This window comes from Cetorhinus maximus, chromosome 8 (genome assembly GCF_964194155.1).
Source record: "Cetorhinus maximus chromosome 8, sCetMax3.hap1.1, whole genome shotgun sequence".
Classification (NCBI taxonomy): Eukaryota; Metazoa; Chordata; class Chondrichthyes; order Lamniformes; family Cetorhinidae; genus Cetorhinus; species Cetorhinus maximus.
The window spans coordinates 75,651,180-75,673,829 of NC_135886.1; the positions used below are offsets into that span (position 1 = coordinate 75,651,180).

General features: G+C 40.3%; 1 protein-coding gene across 1 annotated transcript in view; it reads right to left on the minus strand.

The window, feature by feature from the left end:
• LOC144683743 (tetraspanin-7-like) overlaps nucleotides 1-22,650 on the minus strand; it is a 31,098-nt gene that overhangs the window by 3,664 nt on the left and 4,784 nt on the right. The window contains exons 2-6 of the mRNA XM_078547085.1: nucleotides 13,943-14,131; nucleotides 12,810-12,884; nucleotides 10,764-10,850; nucleotides 546-701; nucleotides 16-99 (exon numbers count right to left, since the gene is read on the minus strand). Of these exons, the coding sequence (XP_078403211.1) occupies nucleotides 16-99; nucleotides 546-701; nucleotides 10,764-10,850; nucleotides 12,810-12,884; nucleotides 13,943-14,131 (591 nt within the window). The remainder of the gene's footprint in view (nucleotides 1-15; nucleotides 100-545; nucleotides 702-10,763; nucleotides 10,851-12,809; nucleotides 12,885-13,942; nucleotides 14,132-22,650) is intronic.

The following is a 22,650-nucleotide window of genomic DNA, read 5'->3' on the forward strand; positions in this document are numbered from 1 at the left end:
CTGTCAAAAACATACCTGGAAAAAGCCAATTCCAAAAGCAATTCCAGCAATGATTCCAATATTCGTCTCCATGAAGCGAATGACCAATACAATGCAACCCTGCAATAAATAAAATTAAAATTTAGCTGGTAAAAATGGGCATGTAATCAGTTGCCATAGATAGCTTAGACAAAGAGCATAGGTTTTGCTAATATTTTTCCAGTTTAAAAAGTTGAAAATGGTAAACTTGTATCCAAGATGCTTTTGGAAGTGGAGTGGCAGTTTCACATACATAAATGCTGAGGCGACTGAATTTAGTAGAGACAAACTCTTTAAATTGCTATGGAAAATAGGCTGTCCACCTGGACATCATTTCTCCTTTCCACTAGGAGATGCACAGTTCCATCAGTTACAATGGAGCAACATCAGACACTTAAGATTAGCAGTGAGGTAAAGCAGGGTTTTTCTCCATGCTGCTATTGTACGTTTTCATGGCTTACTAGGGGTGCCATGGTCACAGCTATGAAGCTGCATTAACTTAGAAATTGGAGCATCTATTATCATACCTGTTTAAAGACTTTGTCTTTGGCAGTAGTCATGTTTTTCAGATCTCCAGGTTTGCAGTCAGTATTGTTTATACAGCAGCTAACTGGGATTCCATTCATTTTGAAGTAGGCAGTTTCATTCCAGTCGGTGTAGTTTTGAACACCGCAGCAATGCAACTAGAAAATAAAATAAGTACAAGTTGTGCAAGGTTTATTCCAAGGTTCTGTACTATTCTTAATGTTGTCTATCATCATTTAATTGACAAGTCACCCTCTCAAAAGTTTCCGTCACATAGCCTGTGGAGAAAAACAAAAGTATGAATTGTGTTTGAAGAATGAATGTTCTCTTGCTTGATGAGACAGCTCAGTGTTTAATGAGAAACACTGGACACAGGCAATGTGCAATTATAAGTACAGTAGTCTTTTTAAGCAGGAAGATACCAGAACTTGCTCAAAAGGTAGGTTGGAGCATGTGGAACCACCATGGACTTAGAAGTTAGATTACATGACTTTTGACTGAGAACATTAAGCAACAAATCTCAGCTAAGGGCTGTCAGTCTGGTGTTTTCAGTCTCAGTTTGGATCCTACTTCCTAACGTAGGAATGTGAATTACAAAGCCAGGCTTGCTAATGTAATGATGGAGGGGCTGGGTATACAAGTTGGTTCTGTGGTACACACTATTTTGTTTGAAAGTAGTTATTGGTCTCATTACCTAGGTTTGCTTTAAAATAATTGTCACCTTGACAAAAACGTCCAAATAGTTTAGAGGGTAGAGAGGGGAAGAGGATGAAGATTTTGATGTAAAAGTTATTTTCTTGGACTTGAAAGAGGAGGATTCAGCTTGAACAGATGACTTTGCAGCTTCAAATTCACCTTCAGTGAAAGAAAGAGACATCTTGACAAATAGGATTCCATTAGCTTTCTGTATTAATATGTAATTGATAGCCCTATTGAACATTGTGCAACAATAACAGCTTGCTTTTATATAGCAAGACTAACTTGGAACATCTGAAAGCAGTGGCCAATGGTGGTGTAAAGGAGGGGAAAGTGTGACACAAGAGGTCAAAGGAACAGAAAATTAAGTGGGGAAGGGGGATTACAGCATTAGGAAATCAGGTCGGCAGGCAAAACATGAAAGGCAGCCCATTGTTCTGTTAAAGATGAGTTTGGATACAGTAGAGGTACATTTCCACGAGGGTAAGGAGTAGGATAACCAAAGCTCGAATTTCCTGGATGGTGAGAGATAATGACCAAGATGAAGCAGAGAAAAAAAAAAGGTGTGCGTGGCAGATGTCAGGTTGAATGTTTAAATTTAGAAATTTCTATGAAGTGAGAGCATGAGAAGAGAATAGGAACTAATAGAGGGAATCCAAAAGTCTATAAATACTAAGAGGCTAAAAGAATGGGTGGGGCCAATTAGGAACTGAAAAGTGGAACTATGCATTATTGAGGCACTAAATGAGTACTTTCCATCTGCCTTCAAGGAAAACGCTGAAGACAATGGAAGAGCTAGCCGAGATACTGGGGGAGCTCAAAATTGATAGATGGTATTAGAAAGACTGTCTGTACTTAAACTTGATAAGTCATGAGTTCTGGATGGGATACGTGAGAGAAGTAAGGGTAGAAATTGCAGAGGCATTGGCCAAAATCTTATAATCCTCCTGGGCTGGTGCTGGAGGATGAGATAATTGCGAATGTTACGTTCTTGCATCCTTTGTTTTTTGAACAAGAATAAACTGAGCAACTACAGGCCAGTCAAAATCAACCTTAGTCGTGGGAAAGCTTTTTAAAAAACAATGATCCAGGACTAAACGAACAGGTTACTTGGACAAATGTTGATCAATTAAGGAAAGTCAGCATGGATCTGATAAGAGCGGGCAAACCATGTTTAACTAAGTGACAGGATTGAGGAGCGTAATGCAGTTGATGTGATGCACATGGACTTCCAAAAGGCATTGATAAAGTGCTACATAATAAGTTCATCAGAAAAAGGTAAGCCAATGAACAAAAGGGACTGTGGCAACATGGGCAAAGATGTTGGCTTAATGACAGGATAGGTGAAAGGTTGTTTTTCCACTGGAGGAAGGTCTACAGTGGTATTAGGGATGCTGCTTTTCTGAATAATATATTAATGACCAAGACACAAGTGTACAGGGCACAATCTCAAAAAATGCAAGTGTCACAAAACTTGGAAGTATTGTGATGAGGAGAGTGATACACATCAAGAGTTCAAGGACCCTTATTTTGAAACTGTCTCCCCTCCCCCCCCCCTGGCCACCCCAACCAAAGGAAAACATCCTCAACATCAACCATGTTGAGCCTCCTCAGAATCTTATATTTCAATAAGATCACCAATTCTAAGCACCAATGAGTTTAGGTCTAACCTGCTCAACTTTTCCTAAGGCATTTTCCCACATTATACACCACATTTTTGCCCACTCAACCTCTTGGTATCCTCCTTTCAAGTGGATCCTGATCACTCACTGCATGGAAGTTTTTCTTCAAGTGGGTGCTGGTTCTTTTACCATTTGCCATAAATCCTTGTCCTTTGGTTCTCAACCTGGGTGAACACTTTGCAGATGAAAGTTAATGCAGAGAAGCATGAAGTGATACTTTGTTTTGCCAGGGAGAATGAGGGGGGCAATTAGACCTAAAGGGTACAAACTAAGGGGGTGCAGGAACAGGGACACCTGGGGGTATATGTGCACAAATCATTGAAGGTGGCAGAGCAGGTTAAAAAAGTGGGTAAACAAGCATGTGGGATCCTGGGCTTTATAAACAGAGGCAGAGGAGTACAAAAGCATGGAAGTTGTGATGAACCTTCACAAAACATTGGTATAATAGAACTGTGCACACTTTAGGAAGGGTACAGAAAATATTTCAGAATGGTTCCACAGGTGAAGGGCTTCAGTTTCTCCCATCTACACACACAATTAGGGTTGTTTTCTTGAGAAAAGAGGAAATGTTCAAAATTATGATCGCTCTCGACAGTAGAGAAACTGTTCCCATGACAGAAAGGTGAGAACCAAAGGGCAAAGATTGATGGTAAATGGTTGAAAAAACATCCACTTGAAGAAAAACCTTTCATGCAGTGAGTGATCAGAATCCACTTGAAAGGAGGATAGAGTCTGCAAAGGGATATGGATAGGTTAAGTGGACAAAAATTTGGCATATGGCATATATTGTAGGAAAATGTGTCTTATGAGCAAGTTGGCTTATGATCTTACTGAAATAGAGAGAGTGGGCTTGACACAGTAAATGTTGAGAATGTTTTCCCTCATGGGGGAAGTTTCAAAAATAAGGGGTCGCCCATTTAAGGTGGAGATGAGGGGAAATTTCTTCTGAGGTTCATTAACCTTTGGAATTGTCTTCCACAGTAAGCAGTGGAGGGGGTGGGTAATTGAATACATTCAAGGCTGAGTTAGGCAGATTTTTGACAAAGTTAAGGTTTATGCAGGCCATGCAGGAAGTGGAGTAAAGCCAATTTGATCAGCCATAATCTTATTGAATGATAAGTGGGCTTGATAAGCCAAGTGGCCTACTCCCATTTATGATCTGGAATGCACAGCCAGGGTGTGGTTGAGGCAGACTTAATTGTGGCTTTCAAAATGGAATTGGGAAAGTATCTAGAGAGAAAAAATTGGAATGCAAAAGGTGAAAAGCATGGGGGAGTGAGTTAGGCAGAATCTCTCTTGCGGAGAGCCAGATAACTGTCTGAATGGCTTCCTTCTGCATGCAACGTAGAATTTTGATTCTAAGTGCAATGTCACAAATGTAAACAAAATTGAGAATTTTAAAATTGGAAATGTTGTGAAGTAAGCCACCAATGTAGGTCAGAACTAAGTCATTGACCTAAACAGTTAATGTTTCTCTTTCCACAGGTGTTGTTGATCCAGAGTATTTCCAGCATTGTTTTTATTCAATATTTCCAGCATCTGTAGTATTTTGCTTTTGTATTTTTAACACTTTTCATGGCCACAGCTAGAGTATTTGCGTGCAGTTCTGGAATCCGCATTATAGGAAGGATGTGCTTGCTCTAGAAAGAGTGCAGAGGAGATTTACCAGGATGTTGCCTGGGCTGGAGAGTTTTAGTTATGAGGAGAGATTGGATAGACTGGGGTTATTTTCCCTGGAGCAGAGGAGATGGGGTGGGGGAGGAGAGAGATGGGACATGATTTGAGGTGTATAAAAATTATGAGGGGCATAGATAGGGTAGACAGGAATGAACCTTTCCCCTTGGAGGGATCAATAACCAGGGGGCATAGATTTAAGGTAAAGGGCAGGAGGTTTAGAGGGGATGTGAGGAAGAATTTTTTCACCCAGAGGGTGGTGGGAATCTGGAACTCTCTGCCTGAAAGGGTAGTAGAGGCAGAAACCCTCATAACATTTTAGTAGTATTTGGATGTGCACTTGCAATGCCGTGGCATACAAGGTTATGGGCCTAGTGCTGGAAAATGGGATTAGAATAGTTAGGTACTTGTTTGACTGGCACAGACTCGATGGGCTGAAGGCTCTGTGCTGTAGACCTCTGACTCTAGGTCCCATAGCACCTTACAGACAGACAATTAAGTGTTTTTGTTGAAGTACTCTCACTTCGCAATATAGGAAACAAAGCAGCCAATTTGCACACAGCAAGATCCTAGAAACAGCATTGAAATAAATGGCCAATTCATTTATATGATTTTTGGCTCAGGGATAACTGTTGGTCAAGACACCAGGGATAACTCCCCTACTGCTCTTCTGGAATCTTTTGTCCTCTAAAGAACATAACACCTTCAATACTGCACTGAAGTGCCAGCTTAGATGGTGTGTGCAAATTTGTGTTGTTTGATCCCATGGTCTTCAGATTTCAGCAAGTGTGCCGTCAGAGTCTAGGCTGAGCTCAGCTATGTAGAACACTGAAGGTGCAAATAGTCTGGCTCAAGCAGGCTGGGAAGGGGGAATAGAATCAGCAGTGACTGAAGATCAGAGTTGGTCTTCCCAACTGTTTAACTGGATGAACATGCAGCTGACTTGAGTGAAGGGGAGATTACACAGGATGTTCTGGGCATATGTGGAAGCTGACCCCATGCTGGCAAGAGGCAGCATAATGGACAGACTGTGTGTAGAGAAGCATTTGCCAGAAGTTCTCTGGAAGGGTGGAACCAAACGAAAGCAAATCACAATGACCCGGAAACCAGGAGAGGTTTAGGAGAAAGATATTGCAGGTGAACAGGAGGATAAGGACAAGAAAGGCATCCTTGACCTGGGATGATCTGATCTGGGAGATGATTGAGTTGCAGCAAAGGTGGACATGCATTTTATAGGAAACCATAGACTGGCCTCTTGTTTTGTAACCATTTGACTGTGTATGCCAGCTCAGAGCATCTCAACTAGTCCAACACCCATATTTTCCTGAAGTTCTGTAAATCTTTGACAATTATCCAATTATTTTTTGAAAGTAATGATTGAATGTCTCCATCATATTCACAGGCAGTACATTCTTGATGCTAGTCACATGCTACATAAGTTCTCATGTCACCCTTGGCTCTTTTGCCAATTATTGTATTGTTTGATTCTCAACCCTTCCACCAATGGGAACAGTTTCCTCATCTTTAGTCTAGACTTCAATTTTGAACACCTCAATCAAATCTCTCTCTCAACCTTCTCTAAGAGGGAACCCCAGCTTCTCCACATAATTGAAGCCTCTCATTCCAGGACCATTCTTGTGAATCTACACCCTCTAATGCCTTCACAACCTTCCTAAAGAGCAGTGCCCAGAATTATATACAATACTCCCGAGGCTGGACTAGTGTTTTATAAAGGTTTGCTTCACCTTTGTTTTTGTACCCTATGCCCTTAATAATAAAAGCCCAGTATACCTTAAGCCTTGTTAACCACTTCTCATTCTACCGTCACCTTCAACGATTTGTGAAAATATACCCCCAGGTCCCTCTGATCCTGCACCCCTTCTAGAATTGCACCCTTCATATTACCTCTTATTCTTCCTACCAAAATATATCACTTCATACTTCTTTACATTAAGTTTCATTTGTCACTTGTCCACCCATTCCACCAACCGATGTTCTCTTGAAGTTTATCACCATCCTCCTCAGTTCACAATACTTTCAAGTTTGGTGTAATCTGCAAACATTGAAATTGTGCCCTGCACACAATATAGATCAAGAAAAGCTGTGGTCCTAATAATGACCTCAGAAGAACCCAACTAGAGAGTCCTCCAGTGTGTAAAACAACCATTCATGCACTGTTTCCTCAACTTCATATCCATGTCCCTTTTATTCCATGGAGTTCAACTTTGCTGACAAGCCTATTATGTGATTTGGCAGTCCATGTACACCATTTTTTCTTTATTCTTTCATGGGATGTGGCATTGCTGGCAAGACCAGCATTTGTTACCCATCCCTAATTGCCCTTGAACAGAGTGGCTTGCTATGGCCATTTCATGAGGGCAGTTCAAAGTCAACCACATTACTGTGGGTCTAGAGTCACATGTAGGCCAGGTTTCCTTCCCTAAAAAGGGACATTAGTGAACCAGATGGGTTTTACAACAATGATAGTTCCATGGTCACCATTACTGGTTCTATCCTTCAATTCAAGATTTATTTAAATATTTTAAATAGATATTTTTAAATACCCGTTAATTGAATTTAAATTCCACAAGCTGCCATGGGGTTTGAACCCATGCCCCCAGGACATTAGCCCAAGCTTCTGGATTACTAGTCCAGTAACATTACCACTATACAACTATCTCCCCTGCTCATCTACACTTACCTCAAAAAATTTAAATTAGTTAACAACAACTTTCCCTTAAATTCATGATGGCTTTCCACAACCAACATCTTTCCAAGTAGCTGTTAATTTTATCCCAAATGGTTTCTGAAAACTTTTCCACCACGGAGGGCAAGTGACTGGCCTGAAGTTGCTGGGTTTTTCCTTATACCCTTTCCTGAACAAGGGTGTAACATTTGCAATTCTCCTGTCCTCTGGAACCTCTCATGTACCTAAGAAGAATTGGATAATTATAGCCAATGTCTCTGCAATTGTCACCCTTAATTCCCTCAGATCTAGTCTTGGTTACTTATCAACTCAAGTTTAGCCAGCCTTTCTAATTCCTTAATGTTTAAGCCCATCCAGTATCTCAACTACATCCTCTTTCACTACTAAGGAAAATGCCACGAATATGAAAGACAGCCATTCCCTCTGCTGCTATTTGGTCCCAACTCAGTCTGAAGACGACCTTGGGATTACCTTTTATGTTGATGATTAGTCTGTCAACCTTTGCTGCTTCCCCCCACCCACCCCACTTCCCCTCTGAAATTTCTATGTTTAGCCTGGTTTACACTTGCATTATCTATCTGACATCTGTCACATGGCATCCTTTCTCTGCTTCATCTTAAGTCTTTCATGACCATTAAAAATAGCTCCATGGATTATGTCCTACCTTTCCCCTTGTGGGAATGTACCTCAATTGCACCTGAACCATTTCCTCTTTAAAGGCAGCCCATTGCTCTTTAGTTTTGCTTGAAAGTGCGAAGTCAGTCATTTTACCTGGACCAGATTGCACCCTACTGAAATTAGCCTTCCAACTGTGATTGCTCCTTGTCCTTTTCTATAGCCAACCTAATCCTTATGATACTATGATCACGGTCCCCTAAATGTTCCCCATCTGATACATGATTCACTTGACACCCCCCTCATTCCTCAATGAGATCCAGCAATGTCTCCTTCCTCATAAGGCCAGAAAAGCACAGAATTCTCTTGAACGCTTAAAACTCATCCCACTTCTTGCCCTTTACATTAATATCCTAGGTTATATTAGAATCATTAAAATCTCATTATAATAACTTCACTTTTTGCACTTGTAATTTACTTGAAAACTTGCTCTATTTTTCCCAATAGTTGATGGCCTATAATATCCCTCATGTAATGGCACCTCCACTGTCTTAGCTCTAAATAGATTCAGCACTGTAATGCTCTCCTTAATGGTCCTCCTCTTCCCAGAATAATTTTTCCAGGAATATTAGTGCACAGTCTTGTCATGGTGATAATGGAGACCAGCTCAAAGGACATATTCCAAAACGGCCACCTAATATCACAATTTCTTACTCTAGTACAGTAAAGTCCCGCTGTTTGTGGGAGTTGTGTTCCCACAAAACCTTGAAAATGGTGAAATTGCAAACAATTAACTTTTTCCAATGGAACTCAATTAGATAGGTTCCAGCCATACAAGGACAGCATTGTTTTGTGCAGTTACTCTACAGCAACTCCCTTGTTTTTGTTAATTTAGTTTATTGTTTTGACTCAAAAGAGTTACTCTACAGCAACTTGAGGTGCAGTACCTGTATATGACAGAGAGGAGTCTCTGATCAATGCTATACACCAGTAACCATTTAAAAAAAAAGTGTTCAGACTACACTTCAACTTCCAGAATAATCACTTGGCCAAACAAAATGCCTCTATTGCCACTTCCTTTAAAAAAAAGGATAGGCAAGACAAGCTGCTGTGTCCATGTCTGGAAGCTTCTTCTCACCTGGATCAACACCAACACTCAGCACCTGCCAAAATCCATTTGTAAAAGAAAGTCACATGAGATTCTGTCCATGTGATGTGATCCAAGCATTGGAATGCAACCATTGCAGCAAGGATGAGCTAACATTGTACACTGCGTCACCCATCGAGTAAGTGAAAACACAAAGTTACAAAAGGCAGGACTTTACTGTACCATCTGCCTTCCCAATCTTTTGAGCACCTTGTTTTTCTTCTCACCAGTTCCCACCCACCTCCAAGTTAGTTCAACTCCCTCCCCAATAGCACTGGCAAACTGATCCACATGGGGCTCCTAACTCCATTCAGATGCAATACATCAAGATCCCATCTCCCCAGAACAGATTTCAATCTAAAGCCCTCCCTCCTGCACAATCTTTCCAGTGAAATATTCAACTGATCTCTATTTCTGTACTCACAAGTGCATGGCACAGAGTATAATCCAGAAATTAATACCTCTGCTAGTTCACATCCTAGCTCCATAAAATCTGTCTGCAGGGCCTCATCCCACTTTCTACCCACGATGTCGATATGGATATTGACCACAACCACTGGCTGCTCACTCTCCAGAGAGTGCTTTGCAGTCACTCAGTGGAACCCCTGGTATCATGGAGGCAACACCATCTTGGATTGACATTTGCAGCCACAGAAAATACCTATTCCCCTAATTATAGAATCCTTCAAACTTAAACCTTCTTCAAAGGACTTGAAGGGGGGCTAGAGATGGGAGGGAAATTTGCAAGGGTGCTTTTTTGGCATAGGACAGTTGTGTTCAAATAGAAGGGGCAGCACCTGTGCAGAAGGAACCATTTGCAATGTCAACTGATATGGGGGTCCTGGAATGAAATCTGACGATTTACTGTGAATATGGAGCAGAAAGCAGGTTCATACATGAGCTGAGAGGGAACAAGGTTCTGTTTATTACATTCATCACTACAGTACCTAGTCAAAATATGGGATCTGCCAGTGTTGGTATTTTAAGTAAAGTTGGACACAGAATTGATGTATTAGAAGTGCCTTGAGATATTTTAAAGAGGTGCTATATAAATGCAAGTTGCTGCTGTTTCAGTAGACTGTACTGACTTATTTTGCCCTAGATTTCACATTACTCAAAATCCAGACAGTTGAACACAGCCTATTGTAGCTGGTCATATTTTTATGCAATATAAATGAGCAACCTTCTAGAGGTGGAACCAACTTGAAACTTATCTTTGCATTAGATTAGTCTTCTGGAAAACCAAGGACACCCAATGATCAATAAGGATCTGGGGTGCACGCTTGTTTCGGGGTGACCGAGTTGGTACCAAGACAGATGATCTGTAGACCGTTCTTAGAAGAAACACATTTGCTTTTGTAAATAAACACTCAGCAGCTACACTTGTGCTTACAACTCAAAACTCTTGTCTTTTCTCTTCAGACTACTCAAGACTGCTCTACAGAGGTAGCCCACGCTACTCTGCTATTGGGTACCAAGATCTTGTGATCTTGTTACATTTGTCTTAAAAGGTATATTACACAGATTACCACAGGGATGTAGGGGCAAAGTGGTAAGTAAGGACAAGGGTAGAAAAAAAAAAAAGGGTCTGCATTTCACTCCAAGGTGACATACAGTGCAGGAGTGAGTGGTTTTCATTCATTGGCAAATGTCAGTTATTCAAGCAGTCACAAAGGTCATTTGGCCCTGACTTACTTACATTTTGCTGAATATAATCCACAGGAGACCCTGTTGCATTGTATTTCTGTACAGCTTCTTGGAAGGTGTCCTTGAAAACCGTATTAATCTAAAACACAAATGTCAAATAATTTGCAAATGAACCATCACAAAACCTTCTGTTCGCAGAAAAGCAAAGCTTAACACTTGATCCAAGGTTTACTTGTGATCTCAACCTTAAAAAAAACTCAGTATAATTAATTTATCTCCTCTCAATGGAGAAGTGAACAGGCAGTAGTGCAAAAAGCTGAGGAAATGCACCAACACTTCCCCTCTTAGAATTCAACAGCTGCTTAGCAACAAGCCAAAATTTTGCAGCTGCTTAAACCTCTGACTCCAACATCTACATTGAATTTGGGATCCTAGGAGTTCAAGGCCTGCACCTCACAGCCACAATTATGTTCTGCTATTACTGTTCTATAGCACAGACCAACTTTGCACACATCCATGATTTGATAAAGGTTATGCATCCCAAATGAGATGGTATTTTTAAAAAAGTAATTTGTACAATATCATGTTGGGTAGCCATTTCATTTGAAAAAAAAGGATTAACAAGTACAACAGAAATACACAGGGAACTTCCTTAGGAGCCAAATACAGAAGACACCTAATAAGATGGCAAATCATAAGATCCAAAACCTGATACATTCGCCAGTCTTCTCCCACAAATGCTGGCAGACTACATTGAGTTTCAGGTTTTTAGTTTAATTGCAATTGGTTTCTTTCTAATTAAAAAATTCCTGGAATGTAAAAGTAAAAATGGATGAATGATCTGGAAAGAAACAGCTCTAATAATAAATTGCCAGGGATTTGGTATCAGTTATGTCTATGCACTTGCATCATGGAAAAGCACATTGCAAAGATTCAGATGAACAGAACTGGTTATGCATTTAATAACAATCTGACAACTAGTCTAATGGCAGTTCAAGATGTGAATGACCCAGTGGGTTACGGGAAGGAGGGGGAGGCAAAAATCAAACTTTTTCCCTCAAGCCAGCAAATTAATCCATTTTATCTGGTCTGTCATGTAATTCCAGTGCCTATGTACAAATGATTTATGCATGAATCCAGTCTCATTGGAAATGCATTTCATGATTGTAACAAAAAGATCAAGCTTTTCTAAAAAATATACCGCAATCAATGCAGTGAGAAGACAGAACTTGGATTAACTTAACTGCATGGTTCTCTCGTTACGGCTAGATCAATAATTTGTATCTGCAAGAGTCAAAACATTCAACTAATGAGAGAGATTGGTGAACTGAAAAACTACTCTTTAAAGAGCAGATTGCAACTTTGGTTTAGCGCATGGTTATCTTGATAGCACTCAAATATACAATGCAGCTTATTGCATTGCAAGACTGTAGGAATTGGATCAAGCTTTCTGCACAAGCTATCCAGTGGCTAAAAATTAGCATTTCATTTGATTTTCACTTTAGAATTTTGCCTAATGACATGATTCTGTAAACAAATTTACTTTTAGTTGTTAAGTCAAATTGTGAAGTACATTAGAGAACAGCTTATTGCAAAGTCACATTCCACCTTTGACATCTGGGGATCTGCTTCCCCAAGTCAATCAGATATGTGCAGACAAATTGCTAATGCAAATTAACTTCCCATACCACTGGCACTTTCCTTTGTATTCAGGTGTCCAACCTACAAGAGTGCAGAATGGTCTCTGACACACATTGCTAGGCAACCAGTATGAAAACAGTGCAACTATCTTTTATTATGGAGAGCTCAAAAAAAACCACCCAGGAAATGAAAAGCAAAAAAAACCAAGTGGAAGATGGGAAATATCTAGCGTTTATCTTACCCTCAAATCTAATCCATACTGGTATGAACTTTTTCCACAGGTATATCCTTATGGACTTTCAGCACGGATACAGATTAAGTTAACTTGAGTATAGGAAGCCCTTTGCAAAAAGAACCATGCTGCAGTCTAGTCAGTTAATGTTCAGCAATACATCCAAATTGAAACACTCAATAGAAGATAAAGCACTTGATCGCTGCTGCAAAAAGGTTGTCCTACCTCATGTCGAAAGACAAATCCAGAAATTCCAGCTACAAGTTGTGCCAAGAAGAGTAGTGACAGGATCATAGCGTACTTGGGAGGGGGAGGGGAAGAGAGAGAGAGAAGAGAAAAAAAAGAGGGGGTTATTAGACTTTCTAGAATATATAAAGTGAAGCCTATTTAGAAACAAAACACAGATACAAAACTAGTCCAATTTTGTTTATACAAACTTCAGTCAAGACCTAGGGACTATTCTGTACTGGAGTTCAATAGCCTGTTAAATGCTCAGTTTTTTTCACCACAGATTTATATTTTCCCCCCAGTCAAAGCTACCACCAACACAACTGCCTAGCTCTATATCTCAAGAATGTCTTTAAACAGGACTCATTTTTGTAAGAGAATAGCACTTTCTTTGGGAAGCCAGTTAACTGCAAAGAAGTTGAACGGGGTAGAACAGCAAAGGGATCTAGCGATATTGGTTAAAAAAAGATATATAGCACTGGTCAGCAAAGCAATTCAGAATGTTAATATAGCACAGATTTATTTCTAAGGGTCAAGAATTCAGAAGTAATTAAATGTGCTAAATGTGCAAAGTGCCCTGGCCAGACTACATTTGGAGTATTGTGCACAGTTCTGCTCTCCAAACCATGACAAGGCGATAGAAGCACTGGAGAAAGTGCCAATAAAAATTTACTAGAGAGAAAAAAAAACACCAGAACTGATAGATTACAGTTATCAGGAAAGCAAGTAGTTACCAATAAATCCAATAGGGAATTAAAGAGAAATGCCTTTACACAAATTGGTTAGAATTTGTAACTCACTACGACAGGAAGTGGCGAGCCAAATGCATTCAAAAGCAAGCTGGACAAGTGCATGAAAAAAAAGGAAAAAGCTAAAATGACAGAATGCGACGAGACTTGTGTGGAGTGTAACACCAGAACAGACTCATTAGGATTAATGGCCTGTTTCTGTGCATTCTATGTAATTGATGGGTTACATGTGTGCAACTGAATTAAACCATTAATCCAGCATGAATAGGTAACAATCTATGTAAACCTCTTCCTTTACTTGAAAGGATACACTACTTATACGAAAACACAATTAAGATATGAGCGAGAGTTGGGCAATGAAGTTAACTTAAAAAAACTTACTAGTTTTAACATCCATGTGCTTCCTCGGCACGTTGCAAAGCATCCAAAGAATCCAAATACGATGATGGCTGCACCAGTTCCAATGAGCACATAGGGAGCATTTGTACTTTTCTCAGCCAAGAGAGACAGATATTCTTCCAGACTCACCTTGCCCCACACACCCACCACCAAAAGCGCACTACCTGCAAACTAAGAACAAACAAACATTCAATTGTGGTGAACAAGTGTAACAGAGCTGCACTATAGGCAAGACATTGCTACTTGCAATCATGACCAATCTGTTTAATTTAACTTGCTTTGATTTGCATGCTAAGTATATTTATGGCCATAGAATTGGGGATACTACAATTTAAAAAAGGGCATTTTTTTTTTTTAGAACCAAGCTCCACTTTGAGAAAGGTCAAATTACACTTATTTCTGCTTTCATGAGGTATAAGCAATGACGTCAAGGCCAGAATTTGTTAACTATCCCTAGAAGCTAGTGGTGAACTGTTGCTGTCCACATGGTATAGGTACATCCACATTGCTTTTAGAGAGGCTGTTCCAGGTCATGACCCAGCAACAGTAAAGGAACAGCAATATATTTCCAAGTCATGATGGTATGAGGTTTGGAAGAGAACATCTTGGGTCATTCTTATAGTTCGCAAGTAATAAGTTTTATATGCAATTGCTTACACATTTAGAAACTTTTAGTTCATCCTACAATTCAGGCTGACAAAAAAAGAAAAATCAGCTACTTCACTACCATGGCTCCATTACCAAGGGCAGCACTAAAAGTAAAGAAAAATCTTTCATGTATTTTGTTTCCTAAGCAGTGGTTCAATCTTGACTTTCTGCAGTGTGGAATGAGGGGTGAAAGTTTAGTCAAAAAGGCAAACCAAGGTTTGAGCAATAGTCAGTTTTGAAACTTCTGAATGACTCAAACCATAACTGGGGAAATAAACAAACTAAAGCAAAGTCAAAAAAAACTTTAGACTTGAGGAAAGGAGGAAGAAAACTGCAACGGTTGATTAAAAGTTTGGTTCAAGTGAAATGGTTACACAGTTCTGTTCTTTAACACTTCCAGTGGCTGCTTAGCTGAATCTGTAGACAAAGGGGTACTACATTGGAAGCCACCTCAAAATTCACCTCCAAAAGACAGAGCCCAGGATTGTTTTTTCCCCCTGACAATGCTGCTTCTGACAAACCTCCAGACCAGCCTGCAGTAGTAAAATGATTACATTCTACTGGTACTTTATATTTACCTGTATAGTTTACATCAAGTACTGTAAATATCAGCTATAGAAATTGCACTTGTTGTGCACCCCAATTTGTGGGTGTTGAGCAAATTGGAACAGAACATCTGTCTGTACCTAGTAGCCACCCACCGGGGAACTGACAGAATGCAGGATTGGGTTGTCAACTCGGTTGGCGGTTTCTCTGGAGTTTTGACCATGTGATATCTATTCCACTTATAAAAGATTGGGTCTACTGTAGTCCAGCATCTTTGTTTGTGGCTCCATGTCAATAAGACATGGGAGAACCAGGAGGCTACCCGCAAGGTGATGGAAAGGAAACCAGAGCTGGGGGGAACTTTGATTCCACTAGCAACTCAAATTGCACCTATATAAATAGCAATGCTGCTAGAACTCATCTCACAACAACAGTACAGTACCTCACTGATAGCAATATTGTAACACCCAGATACTTTGCTTCTAACAACCTTATAACTACAACCAGAATTCCAACATCCTCCTCAAAGTGCTGTCAGGTTCCCCATGATTAGTAATTACAGCACAGGAGGTCAATCATGCAAGCTGTAGTAAGGGCATTTTACACACATATTGATAAGTGGTACAGCATGATATTTGATTCCACTGCTTTACACAACACTCCAACCTCAGATTTCCAAATTGTGTGGAGGTGATCCTTGAACGAGTCTTTTCACTCAGCTACACCAGACAGAATCCATTATCACTCTAGAGCCCCCTTGATACACTTAACAGTTAGGGCCAAGTATGATTTTAAATGCCCACTCGTAATAAGGAGTTTGTCCATTTCATGGCAGAACATGGTGCCAACAGTAAAAGGTTAGATGTCTAACAACCAGACCAAAAAAAGTGAACTTAGTTGCCCCAGCCTTATTGCATGCAAAGTAATTAAAGCAATAAGAAACACCAGAAGTAATTTCATTGTAGAAAGCTCCTATTAGCAAGTCCAAAAAGAAATTCTGCATCATATTGTTCTCCTCAGAGGCAATTTTGGTGCCTGCTCCCCTGATGCATCTGGTGTTACAAATTAGTTAGCTCTTCATCTTCTGGAACAGCTGAAGAATTTTAATCGAAATCATCTGGTGGCTAAAAAACATTACAAGTTAAATATGCAGCAACAACCAGCTGGTGACAAAAATCACTGGGGTGGAGGTTACACCATCTGTTGAAGTACTAGTACGCGGCTGTGTAACTTTGGAACAAGTTTTCAACAAGTTTAAAGCTTTTTGTGATCAATGGGCACTGCAGCACCTGATTGTGGCAGCACTGGATTACCTTAATGTCACTAATGGCTCAAGGAAACAAGCCAGTTCATAATTCCCTACCATTTTAGAAGGTGGTGTAAGAACAAACTTCATCCAGCACTTGAGTCTCCTATTAACAATTTACACGTGCAAAGAATTTGTTAAATGTCTCATTACTATAGTACTGTAGATTCTTGAATGTTCGGGTCAGCGTTGCCTTTAGGTGGAGGTTAGGATCAAGCTTTGCAATGAGAAAGAACTAGTGCTGAAGCAGTGAAAGGAGTAGGGTGGGGAAAGACAAGAAAGTAGAAGAAAAAGCACAATTGTAGGAAAGACAAGAGAAAGTTAAAAGAACAGATTATAAAGGATTAACCAAGATCCTGAAAACACATTTCATACTGACCTTGGAGGGAGAGCAGCCCACATTTACCAGAATGCTCCCAGGGCTTGGAGGGTTAAATTTTGAGAACAGGTTGTATTTGCTCAAGTTTGGAAGATCAAAGGGTGATCTGATCACAGTAGTTCATTGCAAAATCAAGAAGTACTTTTCACAAAAAATTAAATTTGGAACTCTTCCTCCCCGCCCTCCCCAAGGCAGATGATAGGACATGGCACAAATCTGATAGGCAGGGGTACTAGAGGCTATGGAGTGAAGACAAACAAATGGCATTGAGCTACAGAAGTCATGAACTAACCTGCATAGCAGGCTCAAGGGGCTGAATGGCCTACTCAACTGAAATGTACGAGAAGAGTAGCAGCAAAAAGATTAGTATCGCTGAGTGGTTTCAAAGCTGGCAGATAATTGATAAGATTTAAATACAAAAGGTAAATATTGGTTGAACATTATATTAGTGTTCATAGACAACAATGGCAGCGGGAGCAAAAGGCAAAATGACCACTTATCAAATTCTACTCTATTTCCAACACATTTTCTGTCTAGAAAATGGTTGTATTCTATTGCCTTTACTATCCTTTTAACTTGACTGCATACATGAATTAATATTGATGAGTTGTTGTGGGAGTTGGGGGTAATACATACGAATTAGAAGTAGGTCATTTGGCCCCTCAAGCCTACTCTGCCATTTGATAAGATCATGGTGATCTGGTTGCAGCCTCAACTCCACATTCCACCAATCCCTGATGATCTTTGATTCTGTTAGTCAAGAATTGTTTACCACTGACCCTGCCTCCACCATGCTCTGGGGGGCGGTGGGGGTAGAGATGAGAGTTCCAAAGATTCATGATACTTAAAAAAATTCTCAGTTTGGACTCAACTGGGAGACCCTTTTTTTTAAAAAACTGTGTCCACTGGCTCTAGTCTCTCCCACAATGGGAAACATCCTTTTGGCATCCACTCTGTCAAGTCCCCCCAGGAGCTTGTTTCAATAAGATCATCTCTCATTCTAAACTCCAATGGATACAGGCCAAACCTGTCTAATGTTTCCTTATAAGATAACCCCCATCCCAGGTGTAAGTCAAGTGAACCTTCTCTGAACTGCTTTAAACACATTTATCCTTTAAATTAGGGCAAAACTGTACACTGTTTAGTCAAAATCCTGGAATTCCCTCCGCAAAAGCACTGCAGTGGTTCAAGGCAACAGCTCACCACCACCTTCTCAATGGCAATTAGGGATGGGCAATAAATGCTGGCCTAGCCAATGCCCACATCCCATGAACGAATATAAAAACCGCATGCAACAATTTCCTCATGTCTTAATGGGCTCCATCCTGCACTCAAATTCACCCATGAAATGGAGCAGTCAAATGAACTCCCCTTCCATGATGTACTAGTTGAGAAACCTGCCAGGGGATCCTCTACCACAAGCCTACCTTCACTGGCCAATATACATGTTAGGATTCTTACAGTTCCACACACTAAAATTGGTCTTAGGGCCCAAGCCATTTTCTTACCATGCAAGCTTGATGCTGAAGTAGGGTGCAAAGGAATCCTGCAGGATAATGGTTACCCTGATCAGATCATTTTGCGCTGTGTATTACACAAACTCATGAACAGGCCCAAGGCTGTCACTTTCAGCCCTGAAAAGTGCCCAGTCTACTTCAGATTACCCTGGAAGGGCAAGGCATCAAAAATTTGGATCAATAGGTGAAGCTAGTGGTTTCATGCTGCTATGTAGTGGCAACATGAGTGACATTCACCACTAACAGGATGCTGGTGTCAAGTCAAAAAGACGTTCTGCCTATCACACAAATGAGTAATATGAATTTCAGTGCCAGCATTTTGCTAGGTATATAGGCCATACATCTGAAACTCTGGCAGATCATATCAAGCAGCACGTCCCAGCCACTGTTCGCAACAGGCAGGGTACAGATCATACCCACATACTTACAGGGCCCTGTTCTTTGCAGACAGGGAGAACATGTACATACGCTGCACCTGTTTCAGCTAAATAAGTGACAGCCATTTATCGACTCATTCCTCAGGGCAATGCCTTGAGGAATCAGGGTCAAGCTGCCTGGTTTAAATTTCAAACAATGCTGGCAGTTACCGTCAGTCACCAGTGGTGCATTCTCCATGGCAACACTTGCCAACCAATCACTCTCTTCACATAGTATAAATTGTTGCTTTTCCCGCCCCACCTTATATTGGTATTTTTTGAGTGTCCCCTGATGAGGGCAAGACGAAAAGCTTTGACATCTCTTTTTTGCAGCAATACTCAAGCTCTGTACTACCAAACCACTAGAACTCTAAATGTGGTCTGATGAATGCCCTGTACAGCTGTAGCAAAACATCAAGATAAAAGCAAAAAAACTGCGGATGCTGGAAATCCAAAACAAAAAAATAAAAATACCTGGAAAAACTCAGCAGGTCTGACAGCATCTGCAGAGAGGAATACAGTTAACATTGAGTCCGTATAACTCTTCAACAGAAGAAAGGAAAAATAGAAGAGGGGTGAAATATAAGCTAGTTTTGGGGGGGGGGGGGGGGGGGGGGGGGGGAGAGACAAGTAGAGCTGGATAGAGGGCCAGTGATAGGTGGAGATTGCCAAAACATGTAACATGGCAAGAGAGGCGGAAATCCTGTCAGAGAGAAGAGCAATATGTCTTCATTTTTGTTTTGGATTTCCAGCATCCACAGTTTTTTTGCTTTTATCTTAGTGTTTAATTGACTGCCACTTCTCTTCAAGGAACGCCTACCTTGAAGAAGTATTGCTCTTCTCTCTGACAGGATTTCTGTCTCTCTCTTTTGCCTTGTTCACACACCTTTTGGTTATCTTCACCTATCACTGGCCCTCTATCCAGCTCTACTTGTCCCACCCCCCACCCCCTTAAACCAGCTTATATTTCACCTCTCTTCTATTTTTCCTTAGTTCTGTTGAAGAATCATACGGACTCAAAACGTTAACTGTATTCCTCTCCGCAGGTGCTGTCAGACCTGCTGAGTTTTTCCAGGTATTTTTGTTTTTGTTGTGTAGCAAAACATCCTTACTTTTATATTCCATTCCCCTTGCAATAAATGATAACATTCCATCTGCCTTCCTAATCACTTGCTGTACCTGCATACTAACTTTCTGATTCATGTACCAGGTCATCCAGATCCCACTGTACTACTAAGTTCTGCAATCTCCATTTAAATAATATGCTGTTTTTCTATTCTTCCTGCCAAAGTAGACAAGTTCACATTTTCCCACATTCTGCTCCATCTGCCAAATTTCAGCCCACTCACCTAACCTAACCTATCTATATCCCTTGGCAGACTCCTTATATTCCCTTTACAAGCTTACTCCCCTACCTTTCTTGTGCCATCAGCAAATTTAAGCAGCCCTACTTTCATCCAAGTCATTGATATAGGTTGTAAATAATTGAGGCCCCAGCACTAATCCCTGTGACACTACTCATCACATCTTGCCAACCCAAAAATGATCCATTTATCCCTATTCTCCACCTCCTATTAGCTAACCAATCCTCTATGCATGCTAAAATATGTTACCCTCTACACCATGAGCTCTTATTTTTTGTGTAGTAACCTTTGGTATGGCACCTTGTCAAATGCCTTCTAGAAATGGAAAAAATATATTCTATTGTATAGAATAGACACAAGTAAAATAATAAATTCTAAACATTGACAATGTGATATTTTCTTGGAACAGTTACTCTGGTTTCTTTCATCAAATCTGAAACTAAAACTACAAGGAAGATAGTGAAAAGCAGATGGTAAAAAAATTCAAACATATCCTCAAATCTGCACTATATTGAGCAACTTTAAATGCAAAGTCACAGAGACTACACTGTAGTAAAACTCAAACCTTAAATTTGGAGAGAGCAAAACTGAAGCAGACACCCAGATAGATGTGCTACAAACAGCTGCATGATAGAGTATTATTTGCATTGTCAACTAAAACTATTTCTCCTACAGCTACCAAAAAAGTTTACTAATTCATGCCTACTTATAGCATTGATACTGGACTCAAGTTATGCTGCATGCACGTGACTACAGTTTGGGTAGCCTACTCTGCTTGTACGTTTGGAATTCTGCTTATTTGGTCCCAGAAGTTCTTCACAAGCAGCCAACTCTAATGCAATTCATTGCCATCATCATGCTGACTACAGCACGGACACACCATGCCCTATGCCGACTCCTACAAAGGGCAGCGTTTCAGCAGCTGCTTGCTTCTAAGTCAAACATAGCAAGCAGAGAACTGTAGGTATATCCAAGCAACCAATGTTAGCTAACAGCTGTCATTCCAAGTTAAGTTTCCTCTTCAGCTTTACAAAGTGTATTTCCATTCCTCATGCTAGAAGTACATGGACAAGACAGTTTCCACAATCTCTTAACATTCGAAATGACTAAATCCAATGCCACACATCAGACCTATTCCTCCACTGGTTGCTAAAGCCCTTCACAGGAAGATGTAAATTAAGCTAAGAGGCATGCTGAAGGAGAGATTCCCCCTCTAGGGTACTGCACAACAGGAGTGCCAGTCAGAGCCCTCATTCTATACAATCATTTTCCCTTTTGCCATATGCACTGCACTGTTAAGTTATGGATTTTCTGTTAGCCAGAGGCAGCTCCTCTGAAATCTATAAACTTTGAATCAAGGAGAACAGTCAACACTTCTGATATATCACAAGTTTAACTTGCATTGGAATAAGCAAGATTATATGATTGAAACATGGGAATTAATGGCTGCATCCATTTTTAAAGCCATCATGTACTCACAGACTCTTCAGCTAAAGTTAATAGATTTGCCAAAATTATTTTGCAAAATCTCATTTAGTAATAAAACCCCAGCAACTAGGGGTGAAAAATTAGACAGTTATGGTGTTTTACAGCTCACCAAATTCCATTTGGATAACTATGGAAGTTTGGTTGTTAGGCAACTTGAATACTAGGCCTGGAATGCAAGCATGTACAAAAGCATGCCTTATATAACTTCCCAGGAAATAGGTGATGGCAGAAAGGCTAGTTATTGATGGGTAAGCACTTTCATATAGCAACACCAAATCATACCCAAAACATTAAAATATTACACCCTTATTCTACTGATGACTAATTCCTATTCTCTTGCTCCAGAAACAGGGGGAGCAGGAGGTTGGTCACAATGTTACTCTTCTCCATGTTTTCCTTCAGAAGGGAAAAGAGTTAATAGCATAGATTATAGAAAAGAACCAGAGGCAGTATGAGGGTATACAGTTACGGCAATCTGGAGTGCAAGAGAACTGGATAAATACTTGATAGAAAAAAAATTTACAGGCCTATGGAGAAAAGCAGAGTAGTGGAATAATTGGATAACAATCAAAGTATCAAAGGGCCAAATGGCCTGTTATAACATTATTAGGTGTGTTAACTTTAAGGTAGCTTCTTCACTCATCTAATCTAGCAAGACCATTCTTCCTCACAGGGCAACATCCACTGCCAAACTATATGGATGCTGAAGTTCTAATTTATCCCTTTTATAACCTTAAGGCAACATCCTCTTTGCAGAATTTCCACCTGTATCCTCTAATACCTACAATAGAGCTGTGCATTTATTTTTTTAAACCAGTAAAACCTGCATCTAAACTCTTCCCATCCTTGTAACTGAATAGACCAAGAGGCCAATTTCTTCAAATCCCTTCCTGCTGTGATGTCTTTGCACATCTTCTACACTCCTGATACTGATCTACAGTCTCCAATCCTCCACCCAACAACCCTACCCTTCTATCCTCCATCTACTGCCTCATTCTTTCAAAGAGCTTTCTCTTTTTTAATCCC